At 43.3% G+C, this 23928-nt stretch overlaps 1 protein-coding gene across 27 annotated transcripts in view; it reads left to right on the top strand.

Annotated features, from left to right (window-relative positions):
- The window catches only part of NRXN3 (neurexin 3), a 1202656-nt gene that overhangs the window by 340599 nt on the left and 838129 nt on the right, over positions 1-23928 (top strand). For all 27 annotated transcript variants that reach the window (XM_083730619.1, XM_083730616.1, XM_083730611.1 and 24 more), the window contains 2 exons: positions 18265-18703; positions 21247-21630. In XM_083730619.1, the coding sequence (XP_083586745.1) occupies positions 18265-18703; positions 21247-21630 (823 nt within the window). The remainder of the gene's footprint in view (positions 1-18264; positions 18704-21246; positions 21631-23928) is intronic.

The following is a 23928-nucleotide window of genomic DNA, read 5'->3' as shown; positions in this document are numbered from 1 at the left end:
TATTGGATCTAGTGTCCTGTTGCTCATATTGAATATGGGCAGAAGTAAGGAAAGTGCGTGCACTCTGCTTGCTTCTGCTGGGACAAGTAGTTGTTCACATTTGACTGAACAAAATATCAAAACAAACACTCTCATTTCCCAAGTTTTCTGAGGTCCTTAGGTGAGACCCTGGCTAGGCCCACATCCTTCTGCTCAGTGTCACCACTGCCCCTCTGCTTCTCACCTTCCTCTGTAGCCAATTCACTCAACTGTCTAGAGAATGGCAGTGAGTCAAGCAGAAGCTTTTACTTCCCCTCAGTCTTAGCGCTGCTATGTCATGCCATGTGGACAGGTGACCAGGGAGGAGTGCCAAAGCAGTAAGACAGGCCAAGGGACTCCTAGGGTCTGGCACTGGACTCTCCTGCTGAGCACTGGAAAAGAGAAGCAGCCCTAAGCTCTTTTGGATTACTTCAGATCCTTACAACACTCTTGACAAAAGTGAGAATGTGCTGACATACCCCCATCCCTGATTTAGTGAGCTGTATTTCTCTATATTCCCTTTTAATTATTCTTTTATATATTATGCTAGAAGTGTCAGCATTCTGAAACAAGGTGTCTCTTTCAATAAACACACCCCTCAACCTATCTAGGCCTAGCCTGAGCCAAGCAGACAGCATTCAACCTGAACATTTCCGCTCAGGAATCTCTAAGCAACGGGATAAATCCAACAGTGAGATTCCAACGTTTATTTCCCTGCAGCTTTGCAGCCACAGAAGTAACTGTGAAAGCTGATCATTACTGCCTGAAAGCACTCCCTGTTCAGCGCTCTCAGCCTGTGTGGGGTCGTCCCTTCCTGGAAATTTTCAAAAGCAAGGAGTAGTTTTTACCAACCTCAAATCAGTGGACTGGTGCTGAGTAAAAAAGGGGGCTGATTAGGGACTGGCCCACTGAGACACACTTCAGAGAATCATAGACATTAAAGGCAGCAGCACCTGCTAGGCCCCTTGTCCATCTCCTCTCGCCATGCACTTCATTGTTCCGTTCTCTGTATTAACATGAAACATTGCTACAAAGAGCTATTTAAACCCTGCCTTTTGCTTGCCAGGTTTTCTATTCCCTCAGTTTTTTTTGCAACAGAGATTTCTAAGGACAAATAAGAGGTCTTCATCCCTCTCCACCCCACCCCACTTTTTATCTAGGCTTCCCTTTGTGTGTTGTTGCCGAAAAGTAGCACCATGAATGCTGCACTTAAATGATTTCTATTGTATCTGAAGTTTTCTTAGGTTTAAAGGAGGTTTACGATGAACACTAAGAAAATTCCCTTTCTTACTCTTCTTCATGTTTGGAATGTTAAAAGTGTAGGGAATAGGTTATAATACTGTATATTGCAGACCTTCAGAAACTGTCCATCAGATGTGTATGGTGATCCACCAGGGTCCCAGTAAACATCCTGTTTTCCCTGTCTGCCTGGGACTGAAGAGACATGGGCTACAATTCCAGAGTTTCCTGGGAAGAGGGCTGACTGTTAAACCACTCAGAGAATTGTAGCTCGTTGAGAGAAAAAAGGGTCTCCTTTCAATTCACAGCAACCTTAATAAACTACACTTCCCAGTAGGGGAGCCAACTTGAATAAAATTTTGTCGGACAGCTCTAACCATCTGTTGCCCCATTTGAAAGAAGTACTTCCTCTTGTTTGCCTTGAATCTCCTATCCTTCAGCTTCCTTGGGTGACCTCCTATGTCACAGTTTCCTGACAGAAACAGAAGGGGAGAGTGGAGGCTATGGTTATAGCTGCTCTTTTACCTCTCCTCTCGCTCCCCTCCATCACATGGCTGCTGAGCATCAGCAAAACAACAGAAAAATAAAACCAGAGAATTTGGAGGCTCTTCTTTGACAATTCCCAAAAGATAACCTAGAGTTTATGTTGAGTAATTCTACTGATGCCACTTCCAGAGATGTTAATGGAGAAGAAGCAGGAACCACCAGAATAAGCTGAAGAAACCTGCTTCTGTACCTCCTTTTTTAGGAATCAAAGTGCAAAACTGATTAAGATGCACAGTAGGAAGGCACCACACTTTAGAAACCACAGTTTAGAAACCAGGGCATTATGGACATTATGGCACCTGATATGACACACAAAATGGCACCTTCCCACCCTCCAGGGAAGAGGGGGTGAATGAAGCCCTACATCAGGAACAAGAGTGTGTGTGGGGAAAACTAAGATCTACATCAGGGACAGCATGGAAAGTGGAGGTCTGCTTTGGGTATCAAGAGGGTCGTGTAGGCAGGAACAGCAGGCAGTGCATTCCTTGGAGGCCAGATCTTCTGCCCCGTGGATCCTGCTGCCTGAGGCAGTCGCCTCACCTTGCCTCACGGGTGGGATGGCCCTGTCACAAACACATTAAGTAGAAAACACTCTTCTTACTAAACAGGAACAAGGACCCACCATGTACACATGTGGATATTAAGGGACTTTGAAAGCTTTTGAGTTGTCTGTAGGTTATGTCTTGTATTTTAAGTGATATTCAATGCTTTCTCTGTTTTATTTTGAACTATTGATAGCTGCCCTGAATCTTCAAGATGAGGTGGGTTAAAATTTCCACACGAATGCATTTCAAAAAGAGAATGGCACTAATCTCACCCACTCCAGGCACAAATAAACTAGTTCACAATTCCATGGAGAAGGCAGGCACGTGCCAAATGGAAAATATATATGAAAAGTTGGGATAAATGCACCCATAGGCTTGTGTCAGCATGCATGCAAGCACAACCACATTCATGTGAAGAGCACTTGTGTAATTTTCTATGAATATCGGCATGCATAGTGTGCCTATTCTGCATTGCAAAGTTGTAGAATTCACAACCACAATTGTCACTAAATAATCTGCACCAATGTGTGAGTCACCGCTGAAAGCATGTCTGTGTGCACAAATATATGTACTGGGAAATGAGGGGACATATACAAATATATGAGGCTGCCTTGTACCAAGTCAGACATAGGCCCCTTTATTTTCTGATCAGCAATCTGGTTGTCTCAGGCAGGGATCCTTCTGAGCTCAACTACATGGAATGTTTTTGGATTGAGCTGGTGGTTGCAAATGGAACTTTTTGAGCCCATTTGCAGGGTGATAGGGATGGAATGATGGACAGGGGAGACATAGACACCCCCTCAATCTTTGATGGACTAAATTATTATTTTAAACCTTCAGGGGATTCTACATTGTAATGTAGCATCTTTCCACAGAATAGTGTTGGGAAAAAGTTCCCAAAGAGAAAAAGAAGAGAAGCGGGTGAAGAGAGAAGCCTCTGCTGTTGGTCATTGTAAACATAGGGTGGTATTCAACTACGAATAGACCCATTGAAGTTAATGGACCTAACTTGATCATGCTTGTTAACTTCAGTGGGTCTGCTATGATTAAAACCTAGTTGCATACCAGCCCATAAATTTAAAGAATATGCAAGCCCACCCCTGAAAATGGTTTAAAGTGACTCCCAGATTTTTCAGCCTGAGAATGGGGCTGCAAGGATCTGCAAGACACTTTTGGCACAGATTTTTTTTAAGGCAGGGATCCTAAGATTTGGACCTGGAGCCTTTTGTATGAGCATATTGTACTCTCTCACTGAGCTGTGCTCCACATTGTTAAACGCTAGCACAATTGTCAAACCACACAATCTCCTCGAGCTCATATGCTTCAACAATCGTTCATACTTCTTTTGAGCTGGTGGAATTGCTTATTAAGCCAGGGTGATTTCAGTGGTGGTTCAGATGGAATATAACTGAGAAGCATAGGAACTATTTCGCATATTCATTTGACCCATCAGAGTGTGCTCAAGTTGTTCCTCCTGCTGCTGAAAATCACTGAATCTCTATGCAGATACAGAGCACTCTGCTCACTGAAAACTGTGGACGCTTCTCTGTATGCAACTGCAAAGCAGCCAGAAGCCTCCTGCCTGATGCAAAGTTCTTTTAATACTCACCCGAGACAAAAGAGCTGCTACTTAGGCACTAAAAGGCAACAGAGAGCCAATGCTAATTCAAGCAGAAATGCTAGTGAAATTTTATTTGAGACATATACCTACAGCTTGGACAAGAGTTTTGCATCAGCTTCTGAAGCAAGCTCTGTGAAATATGAGTCCCTTGGAAAGGAAATCAATGTGCAATGGTCCCAGTCTTGCAGGTGCTGGCATGAGTATTCTAGAAATCTAGGCTAGTGGGGCTTTTTTGAAGGGTCGGGTTGGCAGAGCTCCTTCTGTAGAACCAGCTAATCAGCTGCCTTCTTATGTCAGTGTTAGCCGACTGGCAGAGAGCACTACCAGGGAGCTGTGCCAATTTTGAATTGTAGCTTCCTCTTCCCTTCTAAGAGGGGAGCATATGCCAGTGCCTGTAAGCAGGTGCTCCTGGCCCTTAAAAAACACAACAATTGTATCCCACCCTGCCTTGAAAGGCTATGGAACGTGCCCAGAACAAAACAATTAAATGTTCTGTCCTTTGCTGCGCAAACAATATACATTTTAAACACCTCCCCCAAGAATCCTTGGAACTGTGAGTTACACCTCACAGTGCTACAATTACCAACCCCTCTAACAAACTACAAGTCCCAGGATTGTTAAGTGTGTGGGTTTGTGTACTTCAAATGTGAGTTGTATATATGCAGTCTTTTTTAGTACCTGGCTCAAGCTTCCCAAGAAGTAACACATGGAAGCCTTGTCACACTCTGGATGCTCGAATTATGCTTATTTCCCTTTAAGTATTCTCGTAGTCAGATAGCAGCATCTTGGGCAGCTTGCCTTCTCCCTACACTCCAAAAGGCAGCCGCATTATTCCCCATAAGGAATCTGAGCTCATGCTCTGTGCACACAGATATTCCAGAGCAGACCGAATGATTAATGGGATGTGTCACTTGCAGCCTAGACGTGCTCTGGCGGGGCCATTGGACTCTTCACTCGTGCTGATTAGGTATTATGCACTGAGAGGCCTGGAAAACCAAGCTGGGGAAAGCCTTGTTGCTGCTGCTGTTGCTGCTGCTGCTACAAGCAACCTGAGGCTTCTTTAAAAAAAAGAAAAAGAAGAAGAAGGCAAAGGAACAAAAGTGGAAACTGATTGGCCCTGAGATCAGCTGGGTCCTGAGCCACCACCACTGCCAGCACTTGGTGGCATTGGGACCAATTGTTATCTTAGTTCCAGGCAGCAATTTGCCCACTCTGCACCTTCTACTCTAACCAGCATGAGACACTGGGTTGTGGACACAGTGGTGACTCCAGCATTGTGCCACACTTCACCACTGCCCAGCCAGGGTTTCAACTGACATATCTTCACCAATAGGGAGGAATTGATTGATGAAGTGGAAGTGCTCAGAAATTTGGTAGGAAGTGATCATGTTCTCCTGGGTTTCAGGATACAGAGGCAAGGGGAAACTGAGTGTAGTCAGACACACGCTCTGGACTTTAAGAAGGCCACTTTGAAAAGCTGAAGGAGCTACTGGGTGTGATCATGTGGTCCGAATTACTCAGTGAGAAGGGAGTCCAAGAAGGATGGGAGTTTCTAAAAGGAGAAACATTGAAGGCCCAAATGCAGACAATTCCCACAAGAAAGAAAAGTGGGAGAAATCTAAGGAAACTGGTGTGGCTGCATAAGGCAACAGAGAAGAGACAGAACTTCTCAACACCTACTTTGCCTCTGACTTAACCCAAAAGGAAAGCAATGCCCAACCTGGTGATAACAGAATCAATGATGTAAGGAGGGGGCTGTAGCCCAAGATAGGAAAAGAGGTAGTAAGGGAGCACTTAGCTACTTTAAATGAATTCAGATCTCCAAGGTCTGATGAGCTGCATCCAAGGGTACTAAAGGAGCTTGTGGATGTAATTTTAGAGCCTTTGTCTATTATCTTTGAGAATTCTTGGAGAACAGGTGAGGTCCCTACAGGCTGAAGGCAGGCAAATGTCCCCATCTTCAAAAAGCAGGAAAAGGAAGACCCGGGTAACTACTGATCAGTGAGCTTGACATCGATACCAGGGAAGGTCCTTGAACAGATAATTCAATAGTCAGTCTGTGAGCATTCAGAGAAGGATGCTGTGATTACTAAGACCCAGCATGGGTTTCTCAAAAAATGCACCGTGCCAGACCAGTCTGATTTCTCTTTTTTATGGAATTACAAACTTGGTGGATCAATGAAATGCTTTGGACATAGTGGTGTATCTTGATTTCAGTAGGGCTTTTGACAAGGTCCCCCATGATATTCCTCCAAGGAAGTTGGAAAAATGTGGGTTGGGTGAGGTAACTGTTAGGTGGATTTGTAGCTCGTTGACTGACCAAACTCAAAGAGTACAGTGGTACCTCGGGTTAAGAACTTAATTTGTTCAGGAGGTCCATCCTTAACCTGAAACTGTTCTTAACCTGAGGTACCACTTTAGCTAATGGGGCCTCCTGCACCGCTGCTATGCAATTTCTGTTCTCATCCTGAAGTAAAGTTCTTAATCTGAGGTACTATTTATGGGTTAGCAGAGTCTGTAACCTGAAGCGTCTGTAACCTGAAGCGTCTATAACCTGAGGTACCACTGTACTTATTAATGGTTCCTCAACATCCTAGAAAAAAGTAACAAGTGGAGTGCTGCAAGGTTCTGTCCTGGACCCCTTGTAGTTTAACGTCTTTATAAATGACTTGGATGAAGGAATTGAGGGGATGTTAATCAAATTTGCAGACAGCACCAAACTGGGAGGGGTAGCTAATGCAGCAGAAGACAGAATCAGAATTCAAAATGACCTTAACAGATTGGAGAACTGGACATAAATCAGCATTTCAATAGGGATAAATGTAAAGTTCTGCACTTAGGCAGGAAGAACCAGATGCACAAATATAGGATGGAGGATACCTGGCTTACTAGCAATTCATGTATAAAGGATCTAGGAGTCTTGGTGGACCATAAGCTTAACATGAGTCAACTATGTGATGCAGCAGCAAAAAAAGCTAATGCTATTCTAGGCTGCATCAACAGAAGTAGAGTGTCTAGATCAAGGGATGTAATAGTACCACTCTGTTCTGCTTTAGTCAGACCACACTTGGAATACTGTGTCCAATTCTGGGCACCACAATTTAAGAAGGATGTTGACAAGATGGAACATGTGCAGAGGAGGGCAACCAAGGTGATCAAAGGTCTGGAAACTAAGCCTTATGAGGAGTGCTTCAAGGAGCTGGGTATGTTTGGCCTGGAAAAGAGGAGACTGGGGGAAGACATGATAGCCATCTTCAAATACCTTAAGGCTGTCACTTGGAGGAGGGAGCACGCTTATTTTCTCCTGCTGTGGAGGGCAGGATTCAAACCAATGGCTTCAAGTTGCAAGAAAGGAGATTATGACTGAACATTCGGAAAAACCTTCTGACAGTAAGAGCTGTTTAGCAGTGGAACAGACTCCCACGAGAGGTGGTGGACTCTCCTTCCTTGGAGGTTTTTAAACGGAGGTTGGATGGTCATCTGTCATGGATGCTTTAGCTGAGATTCCCGCATTGCAGGGGGTTGGACTAGATGACCCTTGGGGTCCCTTCCAACTTTAAGATTCTATGGTTACAAGGCAATCTGTTCAAATCAAGGCATTCTCTTCTCATCTGCCTTTCACATGGCTCTTCTGTTGTTCTCCTTCAGAAGAAACAAAATGGCTCAGCAGTTGTTATCTCACCAACATTTTGGCACTTTGAACACAGATGCAAAAAAAGAAAAAGAAAAAGGATTCATTCAGCTCTCTGCAGTTAGCTGTGAATCTTGGTTAAGAACTGTCTGGGTTTAAATAAAACATCTTCTCTGGGATTAGCTTGCCCCCTCATCGCTTGCTTCAGTTAAGTGAAATCCAATGAAAGAGGAACCCAACTGAGAGTTCATTGCCCAGCACCAGGTATACTCAATACAGCTACTTCTTCACCATCAGTGTAAAGCCTTCTGGTACTAATGATCCAGAGAGGCTTTAGTTGCAAGGTGAAAGCACTCTGTTTACCTCTATATTGGTACCTCTGTCTAACCTTTGTCTAATTTTCTATCCTATGAAGGTGCTGGAATGAGTTACAAAAAAAGTTCACATACACACAGAGAGGAGAATTTTTCTTTGCAATCAGCAGGAAAAGAAAATTAGCCCCAGAAACTGTTGGGATAACCAACAAGGAGAAAGACTGACTAATCAAGGAAATAGGAAGGATTTCCCTTAGTCCAGGGTTTCCCAAACTTGGGTCTCCAGCTGCTGCTGGAATACAATTCCCATCACCCCTAGTTAGAAGGGCCAGTGGTCAGGCATGATGGGAATTGTAGTCCAAAAACAGCTGGAGATCGAAGTTTGGGAAACACTGCCCTAGTCTAAGAAGCAGCAAAATCAATCTCCCTTCACCTGAATCTTCATTTGGTGGGAGTTCCTTGGGGCTCATGGGAGTTGTAGTTCAGCAACATCTGGAAGGCCAGAGGTTTCCCACACCTGCCCTAAGACTTTGATTCATTTTGGGGATGAACAATGAAGTGGTCACTCATCTCTAGAAGAGACAACAGAAATGCACTGATTAATTTATTTGGCAATTCATCTTCAGGAGCAATTGGTTTTGTCCATTCAAGGAGAATAAGCACAGATCTGTACCTAAATTCAAATACATACATACTACCGAGTAAGCAATATTGAATGCAGTGGAACTTACTTATGAGTAAACTAGAGAGAGGATTATGCTAGGGTTTCCCAAACTTGGATCTTCTGCTGTTTTGGGGTTACAATTTCCATCATCCCTGATCACTGGTACTGCTAGCTAGGGATGATGGCAGTTGTAATCCAAAAACAGCAGAAGACCCAAGTTTGGAAAACCCTGGATTATGCAGTTAGTTCTCCCTTGAGGAGACCTAACCAGTTGTCCCAGAAAAACCAGTTGCCCCAGAAATGTGTCTGCCCAAAGAAAATGGTGCACCTTTAAGGTCTCCTCCCACTTTTTCTTTGAAAATGTCTTGCCTGTATTCCATACTACAAGATTTATGGAACCCAAACAATATAGTAGTGTCTTACAGTACAATTTCCCCATTTATTTTCTCAGAAGAAGTAAGACTCACTATGTTCAGTGGTGCTTATTCCCGGGTAATTGTGCATAGAATTGTAGCATTAGTATTATTTAATGGTTAACTTGATTGGGTTACTGCAACTCTTGATCATCCACCTAAAACAGATGGATGATACCTTGTAGCTCAGCCTAGATATTGCTGGACAAAACAATTTAGTTATATGTTCCAGACCATTACTGTATACAGGCATACAATTTAAAATGAGAATGCTCAGCCCTTCCTATATTATCCAAAGGAGCAAGACAAAATATTAGTAGGCCTTTATTATATATGTTCTGATACTATAACATACCAAGGGGTGTGTGTGTGTGTATGCGCAAAAGATAAACAAGGTATCTTTTGTCAAGCACAAGTTCAAAATGAATAGCAGTGTTACAGTAACTTGCAGCTGAAATGAAGAGAAAATTGCCCCACCAAAGAAGCTACTGAAACCAAAACAGCACCCATCATCATTAAAAGAATACCATCTGAATCTTAGATGGTGATGATTTTGTCACATTTTTGTACTCAAGAGTCTCAGAGCAGCAGGAGGAGGAAGAATGGATGCAGGTGAAGAAAGAGCTGTGAGTGGACCCCCTTGGAAACTCTGGACCCCCTAGGAAAGTCAACAAACCTGCTGAAACTGGGTGTGGAAGGTGCAGCTGAATGAGGAAGTATCAGCCACCTTGAGAGTCTAGGGTGATGCCTGCTGTTTCTAGGAATTCTTCTCCTTATGAGACTTTTGTAGGTGAACTGAGAATTTGTTTGGCTTCTGAGTGAGAATCCAGAGGCTGAGGGAAGGTGTGTCAGAGGGAAAATGAATTGATATTGATTTAGCTATATTAATGCAACATTATTATATGCAGTCGTAATATATATAAAAATTGTCCAGTAGCACCTTAGAGACCAACTAAGTTTGTTCTTGATATAAGCTTTCGTGTGCATGCACACTTCTTCCGATACAGCTGTGTAATTCTGTAATATTTTGTTTAAGTTGTCTGTTGTTGCTTCAGGTTTGTTGTACGCTTCCTAGATATATTTTTAATATATTAGGCAGCATAGAAATTACATAATCAATGATCAGTCAAAAAAAATTACACAGTGAAAATAACATAACAAATATATTGAACTCAGATTAAAAGCCGCAGTAAACAAAAACTTAAAATACTCATCCAACAATAGGTTTAAAAGGAGCAAATGCTAACCACTGATGAACACAAGAAAGACCACTGACTTACCTATCACCCTAATTAATAACTAATAGAATATGAATCTTCAGGTCCACTGTAGCAATAGATAATGCAAAATGCCATCCTCTATATTAAGAACACACAAGTCATGTAGGATCAGACCATAGGTTCATCCGGTCTACCGTTTTGTTTCCCACAGTACCTGGCCAGACGTCTTTGAGAAGTCCACAAGCAGAGCAGAAAGGCTGTAGGCTTCCCTCCCTCTTCTTCATTAGATGGTATTCAGTGATATACTACTTCTGAACATGAAGGTTCTAAGCAGCTATAAACGCTAATAGGTGCTGATAAACCTATCACCATTCCCTCTAATACTGAGCACAAGTAGTCCGGGCAGATCAGTTATGAAGTGAAATGTCCCCATCCAAAACTGGCTTCTGCATACTTTAGGGTCTGCCTGGGTGTGCAGAAGTATATTAAATTAAAATAAAAGCAACTTCTAAACATGAAATGTTGAGTGCAGAACCATAGAATGTTGAGGATAATTAGTTGAAAGGAAAAGTGCCAAACAGTATATACAGTATAGTATCCTGGAGGCATGGGACACAGGTGGCGCTGTGGGTTAAACCACAGAGCCTAGGACTTGCCGATCAGAAGGTCGGTAGTTCGAATCCCCGTGACGGGGTGAGCTCCCGTTGCTCAGTCTCTGCTCCTGCCAACCTAGCAGTTTGAAAGCACGTCAAAGTGCAAGTAGATAAATAGGTACTGCTCTGGCGGGAAGGTAAACGGTGTTTCCGTGTGCTGCTCTGGCTCACCAGAAGCAGCTTAGTCATGCTGGCCACATGACCCGGAAGCTGTACGCCGGCTCCCTCGGCCAATAAAGCAAGATGAACGCCACAACCCCAGAGTTGGTCACGACTGGACCTGATGGTCAGGGGTCCTTTTACCTTTACCTATCCTGGAGGCAGGGATTAGAATCGAAAGGATGAATACTGTAAGTTTTGTTTTTTGTTTCCAATCTTTCCTCAGGTAATGTTTCAGTAGGCAGAAAAAAGAAAAGAAACACACACACACACCTTATCACTCACTAAAAACTTTCCCCAATCTCCTATACAGCAATAAACATTTGAGGTTCAGGGCTGGTAGCCAGCACACCCCCCCCCCAATCTCACCCAACAGAGCCTGTTAGTGCCATATTTTGCAGTAGGAGAAGTCTTTAGTTGGACTGGAAAGTCAAAAGGTATGTTCCCCCCTTCCTCTCTTTAAATACCCTCCCCTCCACAAGTAAAGCAAAGTTACTGTTCAAGGCTGCTTAGCGTCCAGAAAAGAGGTGCTCCTGTAATTGAGGAATACGCTTCAACATATGGTTGGGAGTCCCCCATAAATTTGTCCAAGGCAAGACATAGGCAAGCACCTAAAAACCAGACCTCTTTTAATGGAGAAATCCATAATGCATCACACGTGATTGTCTCCGGATTTTAAGCACAAAATATATGAATCCTCAGAGCACAGTGAAGGGAAGGTCCATGCCGCAAGTGAATAATAAATATAATGTAATGGCCCATGTGTGGTATTGGACTTCTACTATAAAACCCAAGACAAACAGTTCCAACAGGTGTCAGGGATCTGATTGTCCTCAGTCACAGGGGCAGATAAGACCTTTAAAAGCGCTGGAAAAAAATCATGATGCCCTCTCTCATATGTAGCTGAAAATAATAGTAAGAAAACTGAACTGTAAAATGCATTTAAAAAATGAGAAAATATAGATTTATTGCAACATATGGCAGGATTTGATTTCCTTTCTTTTCTTTTTTCTTTTACCTGGGTTAGTGGGTTAGTAGAATATTCTCTTTTAAGTAGGGGTTAAATAATAATAATAATAATAATAATAATAATAATAATAATAATAATAATAATAATAATTGTATTATTTATACTTCATCCATCTGGCTGGATTGCCCCAGTAATAAAAAGAGTACATAAAAATTGGAGAAGGGTGTGTAGTTTAAGTTAGTGTGTAGTAGTGGAGTGTAAGAAAGTCTAACAAAGTTCTGATTGTTCCCTTGATGTCTACTTCAGTTCCTTTTTTGAAATCTCATTTGGCTCAGCACTACACAGGAGAATGCTGACAGTTGCCTAAATGCGATTGCTAATTCGCCACAAGTTTTGGAAACAAGATGCTTAGCTTGGATATTCAAAAACCGGATCTTGAATTCTCACATTCAACCTTCCAAAAGCATTATGTAAACACAGTTAATGAGGATTATTGACCCCTTTGAGACTAATTCATAAGCAATCATAGTTAAACTATTCTCCTAAAATGATGGAATATAATATAAGTAGATGTTTACTAGTCCATATCAGGTCCTGCCATGCTCCTGATAACATCTTCTGAAGCACACCCAGGTCCAAATGCTTTTCTCCAGATGCCCATTGGTTGCTGTCTTTCTAAATAAGTATCTGAAAGAGCATCTTTCCAGGACTGCCCCACCCAATCAATAAAGGCTAGGCATCTTCTTTGAATGCAGGAGGAAACTAGGTTCAATTCCCAGCATCTCCAAGTAGAACTGGGAATGTTCCTTGTCTGAAACCCTGAACAGCTACTACCAGTCAATGCAGACCATACTGAGCTAGATGACCAGCGAACTTGAGTTGCTATAAAGCATTTTTTTTGTGTGCTCTTTTTAAAGAAGAGCTGAGGTTGTCCTACTTGCTGTCCTGCCGGTAGCTTTTGCTTGTCAGATAGTGACACGGGACAGGGCATTCTTTAGATGATGGGATGCCTCCCAATTTCTGTTTAGTTGTGACCGCTTGCACTGTTGAAAGTTTTTATTCTTCTAGGCCTTTGAGAATGTAATCCCCATCCCATCAACCTTGCTGCTGTTTTATTATGGTTTCTTACGTCATTGCTGTATTTGGTATTGTTATAATTATGTCTCTGATAGCTGCCCCTGGCTTCCTTTGGAAGGAAGGTTCAGGTATACATCTCTTGAAATAGGAAATAACAATTAAGTCCTATTACTAGACTGCTGCTTTGGTGACAACATCTCCATGTCTCTCTTGGCTCCTCCCCATCCTAACTTTCTGTGACTGCTGTGGCAGCAGAGCTGGAGAGAGGGGCATATCCCTTCCTTGCTGGCACCAGCATATATGAGACCAGAAGAGAAGGAGAGACTCTCTCACTGCCTCCCCCACCTGCAGCAAGGTATGGGGTAGAGGGAAGGGGAGGCCTCTGTTGCCAAAGCATGACTTAAATTCCTTGGTACGTGGAATTTCCTTATTTCAGGTATTTGGGAAAGAAAGACCTTCAGTCTCTACCACTGCAGCCAGGGAGCCCAGAGTTCTTCTCTGGCTCAGGTAACAATCCAAGCCAGAAAGGAACTATGAGGTCATAATGCTCACCTCAGAATGGAGGTGAGCATTGCAAGTTGCTGAGATTCACATTCTGAACCATGAAATTACAGGCATTGGTCACACTTCACTGTTAATGGGGTCTTATATTACATTCCATATTTTGATTCATATTCTGGCATTTGAGTATTGCAGGAGCCTTTCAGGTAACAATTGCATATCAAGGTGAGTGCATGTTATTTATTGTATTTATTTGCAGCAAATCTCTTGCCTTTAACCATGAAGCTTGATAAACAGAATTCCATATTCTTCTGACCGAAGCGAAACCAATTCCCACCAGAAAGTTATCTTTAGACAGTGAAGCGTATTTCCCTTCTATTCAAGCATTACAATAGGGAGATTCTCCTCCACCCTACACACACACACACACACACACACACACACACACACACTGCACAATTTGATCGTGGAAACCGATCTCCCAAACATCACTAAAAACCTAATTTGTTTGAATAGGAGCATCAGGGGAGCCTTTTTATTATCAAAAAGCATTTGCTCATTCAGACATTTGGGTAAATAGGAGTGATACTTGCACAGGATTATGCCAACTTGCATATATATACTTTGTGTATATTGTGAATCTGGATAACTAGGACATTTAGATAAGAGAGGTATGGATAATTGATCTTCTGCTCTAATTGCCCATCAGTTTAGCTTAGCATCAGGGCACCATGCAGTGCACAAGCTGCCGTGGGCATTATCATGGAGACAAGCGCCACAGACAATGGATGGTCAGCCATTATAAAAATTGTGTCTTCAAACAAGCCAACATCAGAATAGTAAAATCCAGGTTTAGGCAGCTTGTTTTTAAATGGACATGAAGCTCAAGGGATTTGCTCAGGAAAACTTGGGTGTCTTTAAAAGAGAATGGAGAATGAAGCTTTGTTGTTTACAGCCATAGGATCCCACAATCTAGATACAACACACGAACAATCATTTTGACATAGTTATCACAAGAAAACAGAAAAATAAAACTCCTTCCCCTGACACATACAATGTAAATCACACATTGCTCCTCCACAATAAGTTAAAAAGGCATTAAAACAAAACAGAAGTGCATCCTGCCCACTCAGCTTTTTGGGGGGAATCTAGTTCTTATTTTCTTAGCTCCAAAAGCAATTAATAATAATAACAATAATAATAATTTATTATTTCTACCCCACCCATCTGGCTGGGTTTCCCCAGCCACTCTGGGCGGCTTCCAACAGAAGCTTGAAAATACATTAAAACATCAGTTTATTTATGCTACTTTGATGGCAGTGGTCCAGGGTGAATCTGTTTGACAGGGACTGGAAGACTCATGTAAGAAGCTTGTGCCTAGGGTGCTCATATAAGGGACAACTTAACATGTTCTTCAGCTTTTCCTGACTCACAGAGGATTCGATAAATTCATGGAGGATCAAACTGTTAGTTGCTACTAGCCATGATGAGTATGTTCTACCTCCACTTTCTCTGAATGTCAGTTGTTGGAAACTACATGGTGTGTGTGTGTGTGTGTGTGTGTGTGTGTGTGTGTGTGTGTATGGCTGTTGTGTTCAGGACCTGCTTTGGGGCTTCCTGGAAGCATCTAATTGGCCACTGTGAGAATAGGATGCTGGATTAGATGGGCCATTAGCATGATGCAGCAGGGCTCTGTGTACAGTATATTCCTTAAAAGTTTATGCGTTTCCCCAAATTAAACAGGCTCCCCATGCAGACTGGGGGGAGTGGTGCGATTGTAGCCAATGGAAGACTGCAAATGAATGAGTAGCAGAGACAGTGGCAAAGAGATGGGCTCATTTTGGGGGGACCACACTGAGGGGTTTGAAAGCTTCCTGCCCCTGGAAGGAGAGCAGCAAGTGGAAAATAGCTACATTTTAAAAACCTCCTTTTGACTCAGTCCATCTCGAGAAGGCATTTCTACAACTGGCAGGGAACATTGCTGTGCAGTGCAAGGCAATGGGGACATCTAGTGGCCAACTACATATGGGCGTTGCCCAAGGGAGCATGTCAACCAGTGTGCCCAAGGCAATATTTCCTTCTTAATTCTACCAGACTTGAAATAAAATGCACACTGGCTTCCTGCCAAGTGTGGCACGCTCTCACTTTCTCCCTCTCTGCATCTTTAGTTGATTGCAGAGAGGCTCTTTTGATGGATGGAGAAAAGCCATCTGATTAGAAAGGATTTTTTTTTTTATTGAGTCAAGATCAAAACTGTATAACACAGATGAGATTCTTTATGTGCTGCAGACTAGCAAAGCCTTTGTAAGGGTGCTTGATAATATATTGTCCTCTTGTCAGTATTGCTTAGCAGATGCCAGTACCCTTGACGTAATAAGTGGAGGAAAGCATTGTGGTGCTGCTTTGGGACTTGAGGGCACAGGGGTGGGTTTTTGGTTTTTTTTGAGGGGGTGGACTTTTTGTTCATCAGTTTTTATTTGGTCTTTAGTGTGTGAAGATGGCACAATCTAGTGTCCTCCTCCTATCGGCTGGTCCTATCCATCCTTGCTTGCAAGTAATTGCATGATTTACACCCAAATAAATGTTCATAGAGTTCTTGCCCTGTTGCAAGAGGCTAATAGCCCAGATCTCATTAGTGTTCAAGAGGGTTTATTCCTATGTGCACAGGATTGCAGGGATAACCTGCGAATCAATGAAGTTGCAATCCTATCCCTTCATACTAAGGAGTCACTCCTATTGAACTAAGTAGGACAAAGTAGGACAAAGACTGTCATCCTGTCCAGTCTTACTTGAAAGTCAGTCTCACAGAGACTCATTTCCATGTAAAGATGAGCTGCACAGCTGCTGTGATCTGTATAAGTCTCTGGGAGTCCCATTAAATTCAGTGGGACTTCCTGTGTGCCTTACACAGATGTTTCTATCTTATTCAGAAGAATCGGGTTTCTCAAGCCTGCCTACAAATGAGCAACAATGTGCTACACGGTGGAGCGCTCCTGTTCCAGCCTGCCAGCCCTGTTCTTTTTGTAGGCAGGGATGCTGCAGAATTCTGATGGAATTGGGAGCAGAAATCACCACAATTTGCTATCATTGGCCATCTTAGCCCGCAACATTGCATAATTACACTATTTTCTCACTTTCTTGCACGGGGCGGGGGGAAATGTTTCCCTTCTATTAAAATACACTGAATTTAATTACGTAATCGATTACATAATTAATTGTGTTCGTTTCAGCCATAGCAGATAACGAAATGAATACCGTAGAAGCCAAAATGTAGCAGAACGGAAGCAGCACCAGTTGTGGTGGAAACAGGAAATTGCTGCCTCCTTACATCCCTGCTTCTAGGACATTCAATTTCATTACCCTGCCACCCCCATTTTTCTGCTTTCCCCCATCACAGACATGCAACATGGCCACTGAACATTCTCTGTCTTCATTCAGGGCCCACCCTTGAGGCAAGGTGAGGCAAGCCCTCAGGTGGCAGAATCCACAGGGGCAGCAGATCCTGCTCTCGATCTTGTTTCTGATTTAGATCTTTCCTCACCCTTCCCTACTGGGAAAGGGGGCACTATTTTGGGGTCTGCCTCAGGTGCCAAAATGTCTTGGCCCTGTCCTCACTGGCCTGTTTTTTAAGTGTGTTCCCCACCCCACCCCGGTGGCCATTTTTGCCCTGAAATACTCATTGTACTTCTGCAAACCTTGGGGTTTCTCTGAGCCTGCTGATATTTATTGATTACTTAATCATATTCACAAGCCCACTCTTCACTGTATTGATCCCAGAGTGGATTACAACACACTGGACCAGAAGCAAACAGGCCAACACCACACTGAAAAGCACTTCAAAACAGAGGTGGCAATTCTAAAAGTGTAGGCAGTGCACTGACAGTAACTGGTGGACCAAGCCAGTGGTGTATTCAGGATACCCTGTTAAAGGGGTCTGGGTGGAAGACTCTGTCCAGAAGCTGAGTATGGGGCAGGCCAGCCAGAGAGCTTCCAGTGGCGGCCTTAGGCTGGCCACCTCAGTAGAGCAGCATCTTGGGGATGCCTTAATCTTTGGTACAACACTGAAAACATTTCAGCCCTCTGCCGGGGGCTGAAGTTGGATATATACCCAGTGCAAAATTCACCTACATCTGGAATCAATAAAGTTGTGGCCATTTTTGACCCAAATTGTTGTCTACTTAGAGTTTATTCATTGCACATTAGCTGGAGACACTGCACAGGTGTGGGGATGCCATGACTGGGACTGCAATAACTACCATTTCTTTCTGACATATTGTTTCTCAGTGAGCCTGTTCTGACTAGCATCCCATCAGCACTCACCAAGTGAGTTTGCTATTAGAGAGAGTGATTGAACTGAGACCTCCAGTACAGACGAAAGGGTCAGTTTGCACATAGGGTTAAAGCTTCAATAATAATTTTTAAAAGGGATGTAAAGCTCTGAGACTGGACACCTTCAAGGACAACCAAGAAGCTGGAGCACCAATGAGCGCTTGAACTTCTCTGAATTTTGCCTCTTGTTCTTGTGTCATCTCTGGATGCTACACAACGCCAACGAGTGTTATTCCTAAACTTACTCCTAACTTAGAATCCCATGCAGGCTCACCCCAATCCTGAGAGCTTCTTTGGGTGCGTATTTCCAAAGTGTAGGTTATCTCCCGGGTTGATGTATTGTGTTTTTCCTTGTTCCTGACAGGTTGTTTATAAGAATAACGACATCCGTCTGGAGCTGTCTCGCTTGGCGAGGATTGGTGACACAAAAATGAAAATCTATGGGGAGGTGAAGTTCATGTGTGAGAACGTGGCCACACTGGACCCCATCAATTTTGAGACACCCGAGGCCTACATTAGCCTGCCTAAGTGGAACACCAAGCGCATGGGGTCCATCTCCTTTGACTTCCGCACCACAGAGCCAAATGGTCTTATACTCTTTACCCACGGCAAGCCCCAGGAGAGGAAGGATTCCAGGAGCCAGAAGAACACCAAAGTGGACTTCTTTGCAGTGGAACTCTTGGATGGGAACCTCTACCTACTTCTCGACATGGGCTCTGGAACAGTCAAAGTGAAGGCCACTCAGAGGAAAGCTAATGATGGAGAATGGTATCACGTTGATATTCAGAGAGATGGCAGATCAGGTATGTAGAAAAAAATTCCTGGGAATAGTCCACCCCCAACTATAGAAACACAGACCCTTTATGATGGTTGAAGAACAGGATCAAAGACCACTGGTCTTTGACCTTTGAGAATTCTTGGAGACCAGAGACAGAAAAATATTGTCTCTGCCTTCAGGAAAGGATGAAAGGCAGATCTGGGGAACTGCCGGCTGGTCAACCTGATAACAATACATAGCTATTCCTCTTCTAGGGCAGGAACCCTGGACATGACAATTCCTTAGATTCCTGGCACCTGGGATGCTGATATGACTCCATCACTAGAGCCTCTTCCGATTGCTTTTGCTGTTGCCCTGTGAATTTGTGTGCAAAAGTGAAGGGTGTGTGGCAGGGAGACCAGAGATGGTCAAACCTGATTGCTAATTGTGCTGAACTTTAGAGGAGTTTGAGTCCAGTTTGGAAGGGGTGCCAGGATATTCAGCATTGGGGGTGCTAATTTCTGAACCGTGAAATTCTGAACCTAGCCACCATCGCTACTATGCCAGGCGAGAGTTGCCACCAAAGTTCCTCCTAATGTGAAATTCAAAGCAAACCCATGTTTTCCCCAGCATGGAGCATCTGGGGAATCTCAAGGGAAGTGGGAATAAATGAATCTAGTATAATATCACAAGAGAGTTTTGGAAATCCTTATACTGCCATCAGATTTAATTTGCAACAAAATCCAGGTAGAATGTCAAGCTTCCTTCTAAGATGAAATCCGCCCCTGGGATTTTGAGAAAAGCAATAACAAAGGGTATTGTTGAAAAGCTGGGGGTGGGAGGGATGTTACAAATTCCTAGGGCAGGCATTCAATTCCTTTGGTACTACGAGACATTTAAACATTTGCTGTTAAATTCATTGTGGATATTCTATTTTTTGTACTCCCTTATGTCATTCCAGCTTCCAAGTTTTTGTTTTTTAAATCCACACTGCTGTTGGGAATCATATATAGAGGGAGACTGGATGTGGGATGAATGGTGCTGGAATTTGATGTTTCTGCTTTTTCAAAAATACGTACCTTCGGTAGATAGTACAGAATTCTCTAGTTTACTTAGGTATTATTTTTTTAGCCAGAAAAATATTCTCAGGGGTCTAGGAGAAATTTGTATTTTTTTCTTCAACCCTACTATAGTTTAATGTTAGCAGGTTTGCAACAGCTGTGCTTGTTGTTGAGAAATTCCAGCATTTTATGGGGATGTAAATAAGTAATCAAATAATTGATTTTTGTGTGGGGCAGGTTGGTTTGCATTTAATTAACTTGTGAGGATAAATTCAATCAGCAGCATTCATTGCTTCTTAGTCTTGCTTACATATATGGCAGATACCTGGCCTCTGGGTAGCAACATTTAGCATTAGAAATATAATAGGAACAAGGCAGAATCCAACCCAAGCTGAACATTTTGTAGTGCAATTCTATACATGTCTACTCAGATGTAAGCCACATGGGGTTCAGTTAGTGATTATATGATTGCATTCATTAAGCCCCATTTATGTGACGCATGTGTGCTCACAAGCTTTGCTATTTTCTATGGAAATCAACGGGACAATAATGCTATATTGTGGGTGGATTAGAAAATGCAGAATCCAACCATAGTTCAGCACTTCAAAGTACAGGTGATTTTAGTGGGACAGAGCTACTTTTGTGCTGAATTTTCCTGCTTCAAGTAGATGGGATTTTAAACAATATTACTCTGATTTTAATAGAAGGAGATCCTGTAGCTTTATGGTCTCTTTAGAGGAAGAAGCTTGTCCCATCTATTTCAATGGGGCAATCTCCAAATGGTAATGCCCATGAAAAAAGGTCAGCAGGTGGGTGGCAGCTAAGGTGGGCAGACCCCAATCCACTGCTGCTCCTGGTCTGTAGACCAGGAATTCAGTTCCCCTATCCCTAGAGTTTCCAGAAACGGAAATATGAACCTTCAGCATGCAGATCAATATGGTCTCTAACCAAGCTATGGATCCCTCTTCCTTTCAGCCATCACTGTAATTTGAAAAACTACAGGATACATTATTTTCGTATACATGCGTGGGCTTAAATTTGTGGGCCAGGTGTGCACCAGTGCTTTGTGATGCAGTTATTTCACATTAATCTTTGAGATCTGCACTGTGCACTGTATCGAGGTGTGTACTGTCTTGAGTTCCAGCACGAGCCTAAGAGAGAACACTTGCTCTTCCTCCCAAATCTTCCTGCGCCAGACTGCCAGATTGTTGATGTAGGACTTCCAAGGCTATGTGCAAAAATAGCCATTTGAGGTTCCTGCATCATTGCAGAGGATTGGGTTGGATGTCCTTCGTTTGTCTTCCAACCTATCAGTTTTATTATTCTGTGCCTGTGCTGTCTGACAGGCTTAGCAGAGGGCAGCAAAGCATTTCAGGACAAGTTTTCTGTGTCAGCTGTGTTTTGTCTCAGCTGACATCTTCACTCTCCTGTGCCAAAACCCCATCCTTTCACCAGGATTCAAACTGCCACGGAAACTTGACTTGTGCCACAACTGTGGCTGCTAACTGACGTGATCTCTTTCTTTCAGGCACCATATCGGTGAACAGCAGACGGACACCCTTCACTGCTAGCGGGGAGAGTGAGATCTTGGATCTGGAAGGGGACATGTATCTGGGCGGACTGCCTGAAAACCGGGCAGGCCTTGTCCTCCCTACTGAGCTCTGGACAGCCATGTTGAACTATGGCTATGTGGGCTGCATCCGAGATCTCTTCATCGATGGGCGGAGCAAGAACATCAGGCAGCTGGCAGAACAGCAGAACGCTGCTGGGGTCAAATCATCCTGCAGTCGGCACAACACCAAGCAGTGCGACAGCTATCCCTGTAAGAACAATGCTGTTTGCAAAGATGGCTGGAACCGCTTCATCTGTGACTGCACTGGAACTGGCTACTGGGGGAGAACGTGTGAGCGGGGTAAGTCCAGCAACCAGAGAGGGGAACTTCTGTCCTGAGCTATACTGAGTCACGCTACGTGGCACACTAACTTAGCCCAAATGCACTTTCCCCTACAGTCCTGCCACATATGAAAACAGTGGTTCAGACTAACCCTTATAGCCTCCAATGCGTAGCCATTCTTTTAAAGATCATTTCCAGTGGTATGCCCTGCACATGTAGTGGGACATTCAGGGTGTGCATGAAGTCTACCAGCTATTGCATGTATGACCTCTAGTTCTCATGACTCTTCTGATAGATACCTTCTGAAGGAAAAGGATTGTGGGAGTTTCACGACTCCAGTCCATCCCAGCGAACACAGGATGCCTGGGACGATGGGAATTGGGGTTCTGCAATATCTGGAGGGCACCATGCTATTGACAATGATAAACAGTTCCATGATGGTATTTGCAGGATCATGGTTTGCTACATGCACATGAAAGAAAAAGAGAGAGAGAGAGAGAGAGAGAGAGCGTATTTTGTCCCTTTCTGTGTATTGTTCCGGTGCTAACATTTGACTGTCAGATCCAAATCAATAATCAATGAGGACTGACTTTCACCTGTACCACAGGGGAATCAGTTAAGAGGTGAGCAGAATCTTCCTGGGTACAGCAGGTGTCATAGGGCCATTTTCCCATGGTGTTGTCTCACTGGTCACTTAAAGGCATCTGACTGGGGATATATGAGACACAATTATTTCTGGTGCAGACAATCAAGAGACACATCCATTCTTGCCTAAATGAGAAGGAGCTGAGCAAATGTAAGGCATTTGATCTATACACTGTTCAAATTCCAGACGGTCCCATTTATTGTCATCCTTGTATTGTGCCTGATGCCGTGCACAGAATGAATTGAGTGAGAAGGTGTTATTTTTGAGGGTTTTTAAAAGCCAAACCAAAGTAGTAGCACAAATTCTCCCATTTCCTTTTTCTGAGGCAAATTTATTGGTAATATTATAGTAGAGATAAAGTGAATCTTATCTAAAATGCTCTCACAAGGCCTTGGCTACAAACCATTGGGAGGATCTCCTAGGTATGTATTTCCTTCTCTTTCTCTTGTATAGACTGATAGCCAAGGTGGGGGATGGGGTGGAGAAGCAAGGAATAGGAACATCTGAGTCTTTGGCTCAGGAGGCTGTTGTGTGATTCTGGGAGCCAAGGAAATTCCTAGTCCTTCTGATCCAAGTTACTGCAAGGATGCTTCTGGAACCACGTGAAAGAAGGAACAATTTTGACAAGTGGTGGATTGCCTCAGTTCACCTTTCGATAGGCTACTGCCACAGCTGTTCGTTTTTTTAAAAAAAAGATTTGCAGATGTATTCAGAAACAAGATGGAACATATTTATGAGCAGACACATGTGAAAGCACCACTGGCTGGACATATAGATGGATTCACCCGTCTCTACTTGACGTCCTGCTATGCCTCATTTGTACGTCACAGTAAGCCAAACTATGGCTTGCCAGAACTGTGTGGACATGCAGGCTTCTGTAGAGATACATGTTAAAGAACATTTACATACATACAGGGTAGACCTGCCAAAACAAAAAAGGGTTTTAAGCAGCATCTGAGAACAATACACTGAAGTTGCCTTCCTAATATGAGCAGGGTGTTCAGTGCTGCCACACAGGAGGACTGATTATCATTAGGCAGAACTAACGTTAAGTTAGTTCCAGGAACCTATCAGCCTCCCTCACTTTCCAAGGATGGGCCACCTGAACAGGCCCACCACTCTTGCAGGAGGGAATTGACACCACCAGTCCAAACTTCACTAAAATAATGGTCCAACCATGACAAGGGTGTGCTTTGATGGCTGGCCAAAATGGTGATGGACCATTTGTAACAGTGTGACATTAAATTGCTTCATATGCACCCAGCATGTACTGTATCTGTGCGTGAGATTCTATGCTGCAAGTGTGATATGAATCAACCTGGACCCTGACATGAGACGTATGGAGGGTGGCAATATGAGAACAGGCCTTTTCTGCGGTGGCTCCTCATTTGTGGAATGCTCTCCCCAGGGAGGTTTGCCTGGCACCATTATATATAAACTCTCCTCTATAAGCAGGCCTTTGGCCTTTAACTATCTGTGGCCTTTTAGAAGAGGGTGGGATGTTTTTAATGTGTTTCTTTCTCTCTCTCTTGGTTTTAATGTATCTTTGTGGGGGTTTTGTGTCTGTCTGTTTGGTTGCAAGTTGCTTTGGGTTGCCCTGGGCAAGAGAAAGTGACTAACAAATTCAATAGGTAATAATAATAAAATGAATAATGGGCAGCAAGATGTTG

This window comes from Podarcis gaigeae (genome assembly GCF_964106915.1).
Source record: "Podarcis gaigeae genome assembly, chromosome: 1".
Taxonomy (NCBI): Eukaryota; Metazoa; Chordata; class Lepidosauria; order Squamata; family Lacertidae; genus Podarcis; species Podarcis gaigeae.
The sequence above is the reverse complement of the archived record's forward strand: the minus strand, read 5'-3'. Positions and strand labels throughout refer to the sequence as shown.